Raw genomic sequence first — 4,225 nt, 5'->3', positions numbered from 1 at the left:
GCTTACAAAGAATAAGTCCTGGAGTCGATTTGCTCGACTAAATGCGGTGCTCCAGCATGGCCGCAGTCAAATGACAGAAACAAGTAAAAGAGTATATATACATAATAAAAAAAAACAAACAAACTTTTCTAGAAAACAAAAGATCAATAAAAAAAAAATTATTTTTATTTATAAAACCGTGTGAGAATCAAAATATTTGTAGGCTTTAAAGTTTCCAATTTTCTTGCCATTTTGATCATAATGTATCGATCGAAAACACACTTGACAGTAAAATGATGGATCTTCTAAAGAATTAACACTTCCCTCCGTCATCCATCTGGAAAGAGATTATAAAGGATACAAAATGTAAATCCATATGCGATGTTAATATTTTGTATGCGTGTCCAATGACTGTGAATACCGTCATTGTTTAACCCTTTACCTTTCAGATTTCTCCGTCAAATATTATGTTTATTCACATTGTTCTGAATTAATCATGCAGTTTGTGTGAAAGTGCATGGCTTAGTTGGTAGGGATATTCAGCTCACAATCATAAGGCCAGCAGTTCAATTCTTGGTGGCACATTGTATCCTTGAGCAAGACACTTTATTCCACATTGCTCCAGTCCAGTCACCTGGTGAAAATGAGTTGTATGTGTAAATCAAAGGGCCAGCCTCGTCACGCTGAATCTCCTTGATAACCATGTCAATTGCATAACCTTATGAAGACAGTCTCAGTTTGACCACTAGCTTTCAAGTAGAATTTGGAAGTTGGTAACTGTGCAGAAGCCCAAGAATATGTATGTGTGTCTGTGTAAACACACACACATTGAGTGAACAAATGAAAGAAAGTACACTCAACACATTTGATAAGAGGTACATTTTTAATAACAGCGTGACTTGGTTCCACATGATTTAAAGTTTCATGGGCATGTAGGACACGCCCATCTGATCAGATGCACCAAGCATTTGATATGATGGATAGAAGTCACACTGTCATTATGCACGCATATATATATATTTATATATAAAGGATACAAGAATGCAAAACATCCAGACAAAGAAATGATACTCAAGTATAAACTGCTGAAATTCGTAATGCCAATCACTCTGAGAGTGTAGTGGGTGCTTTTACGTGCCACCGGCACGAGGGCCAGTCGGGTGGTTCTGACAACGACCATGCTCAAAAGGTGTTTTTACGTGCTACCTGCAAGGGAGCCAGTTCGGCGGCACTGACAATGACCACGCTCGAATGTTGTTTTTCATGTGTCCCCAGCACATGTGAAAACAAAAATAAGAAAAACAAAGAAAAATTACCTTGCGGAATCAAAAGCACAAATCCTGCAAATGGTTCGTTTCTTGCTTGGCCGTTTCACTAAGTAAGGATAATCGAGTATATTGAAGCTGTCGTGAGGATGCAGCATGCTGCAAAGAAGAAGAAAACAAGAGTACAAGTTTGGTCATTTTCCCTTATTATTTCTTTTTAAAAAAGACACGGTACTAATATGCCACCTTGTTTTACACCATCATCATCATCATCACCACTTGTAAGCGTTTAGAGCAATTGTTTAGTCTCCATATATATATTATCTTCTTTTATTTGTTTCAGTTATTTGATTGCGGCCAAGAATTGCTCTGAAGTCTGTCCTACATATATATATATATATATATAAGACAGACTTCTTTCAGTTTCCGTCTACCAAATCCACTCACAAGGCTTTGGTTGGCTCAAGGCTATAATAGAAGACACTCGCACAAGGTGCCATGTAGTGGGACTGAATCTGGAACCATGTGGTTGGAAAACAAATTTTACAAATTCTTATGATGTAAATAAATTTAAATGTTTTAAAACAAAAGGGGTTGATATCATAGAGAATACCTGAGTCACAGCTTCACCAGTAGATGTAGCTGAGTTTCTTACCCAAGACTAGATTAGGGGTTGGTTTTGAAATGATTAAGAGGGATTATATGGTTATATCAAAGGATAGTTTTACTCACCGTATATCAGACACCACAAGCAGGTGTTCACAGTTACCCTGGTGCATGTAGACAAAAGGGTAACCAATCCTTAAGCTGAGGTCACTGAACTTGGTGTCTTCCATTGGCAGACTTTTGTAATGGGTCCCTGATTTGGCTGCCCATGCAATTACTTCACTGTAAAAAAAGTATATATATGTATGTGTGTATATATGCACACAAACTAAATTAATAAAAATGCATACAAAGAAACATCCTCTGCCCGCCTAACCATCACATGCCTTCACCATATAAACCAGTGATTCCCAACCAAGGTCCATATGGCTCTTGTGGGTCCAAATAAGATTTTGCTGTTCAATAAATTGGTTATACTTCGCCAATACACAAAGAATTTTAACAATTTTTATAAAATTCCTAATAATATTTAATTTCAAGAATATAATGGGACTTTATTAAACATTGAATGTTTATTAGGGTCCAGAATAGTAAAATAGGAATCAAAAGGGTTCATAGGCAAAAAAGGGTTGAGACTCATTGATCATCATCGTTTAACGTCCGTTTTCCATGCTGGCATGGGTTAGGCAGTTTGACCGGGGACTAGCAAGCCAGGAGGCCGCACCAGGCTCCAATCTGATCTGGTAATGTTTCTACAGCTGGATGCCCTTCCTAAAGCCAACCACTCCGAGAGTGTAGCGGGTGCTTTTTGCAAGCCACTGGCACGAGAGCCAGTCAGGCGGTACTGGCATTGGCCACGTTTGGATGGTGCTTTTTATGTGCTACCGGCACAGGAGCCAGGCGGGGTGGTGGGGCTGGCATCAACCACGTTCAGATGGTGCTAAAAGGCACCTGTGCTGGAAATACATTAAAGGTAGACGGTACACTCTAAGGAGTGGCTGGCATTAGGAAGGGCATCCAGCCATAGAAACCATGCCAAAAGCAGGCTCGGGCCTGGTGCAACTCTTCAGCTTACCAGTTCCAGTCAAAGAACCTAAGCCATGCCAGTATGGAAAACATGCTAAACGATGATGACGAAGAATGATGTCTTACCTTTGTCATACACACACAACAATGATGGTGGTGATGCAGAGAAACAGAGTATTGTAATAAAGATTTTGCTTCTGAATCCATGGTTCCAGATTCAGTCCTGCAGCATGGCACCTTGGGCAAGTGTCTTCTATTATAACCTAGGGCTGGCCAGTCCTGTGAGTGGATTTGGTAGATGAAAACTGAAAGAAGCTCATTGCACACACACACATATGTGTGGGTGTGCGTGTCTTTGTATCTGATAACCAGTGTTGATATGTTTATGTCCCCCATAACTTAGTGGTTCAGCAAAAGGAACTGATAGAAGTACCAGGATTAAAAAAAAAAAAAGTACTGGGGTTAATTTGCTCAACTGGAATTCTTCAAGGCGGTGCCCCAACATGGCCACAGTCTAATGACTGAAACAATTAAAAGATAAAAGACCAAATCATCCTCATCATCATCAGCCTTCCATGGGGTGAACAGTTTGGCAGGTGCTAGCTCGGCGGAAGACCACCAGGCTTCACTGTCTGTTTTGGAATGGTTTTGATGGCAGGATGTTCTTCCAAACACCAACCATCTTACACACACACACACACATACATATACTTACTCGCTATATTTTGGACTGTCAGCATGTCTTGTGTCATCATAAAAGATGTCTTCAATGAAGAAATATCCAGACTTGAAAATATCCTGGAACAGAAGAAGATGAAGATGAGCAATGGTGACTCCCTGTCTCTAGAGATGAAGATTGTAATTCTAGGGAAGCCGGAAGTAAATAAGACCCAAGGGTGGAGGACCTTTATGGTAGGGTTTTTGTTTAACTCTAGCTCAGCCCTGATCAAGCAGAATTATAATCACAAATATTCTAACCCTGACCGTCCTGTTTTCTGCTTCTTCATCATCAATAATAATAATAATTAATAAAAATAATAATAATAAAGGGAAGTAGTTGTGGTCGATGATGTGCTTGTCTCCCTGGTCTGCACATCATTTAGTGGCTGCTTCCTATGCTGGCATGGGTTAGATGGTTTGACTAGAACAGGCAAGCCGGAGAGCTGCACCAGGTTCCAGTCTGGAAATAGGGAGAAATTAACAGTTGATCCGTACATGTCTCTCATCATGTGTTTACATACGTTTCGCTCACTGGAAATGTCCTGTACTTAATGTGCATTTTATATATATATATGCATATATCTATCTATCTATCTATCTATATATATATCATCATAAATATACAGGGA

General features: G+C 39.6%; 1 protein-coding gene across 1 annotated transcript in view; it reads right to left on the bottom strand.

Annotated features, from left to right (window-relative positions):
- Window positions 1-124: 124 nt before the first annotated feature.
- The window catches only part of LOC106879362 (snRNA-activating protein complex subunit 3), a gene marked incomplete at its 5' end in the record, with an annotated part of 5,374 nt that continues 1,273 nt past the window's right edge, over window positions 125-4,225 (bottom strand). The window contains 4 exons of the mRNA XM_014928882.2: window positions 125-316; window positions 1,296-1,403; window positions 1,977-2,132; window positions 3,592-3,674. Coding sequence (XP_014784368.2) covers window positions 169-316; window positions 1,296-1,403; window positions 1,977-2,132; window positions 3,592-3,674 — 495 coding nt within the window. The remainder of the gene's footprint in view (window positions 317-1,295; window positions 1,404-1,976; window positions 2,133-3,591; window positions 3,675-4,225) is intronic.

This window comes from Octopus bimaculoides, chromosome 15, assembly GCF_001194135.2.
Source record: "Octopus bimaculoides isolate UCB-OBI-ISO-001 chromosome 15, ASM119413v2, whole genome shotgun sequence".
Taxonomy (NCBI): Eukaryota; Metazoa; Mollusca; class Cephalopoda; order Octopoda; family Octopodidae; genus Octopus; species Octopus bimaculoides.
This window is presented reverse-complemented; position numbering and strand designations above follow the sequence as displayed.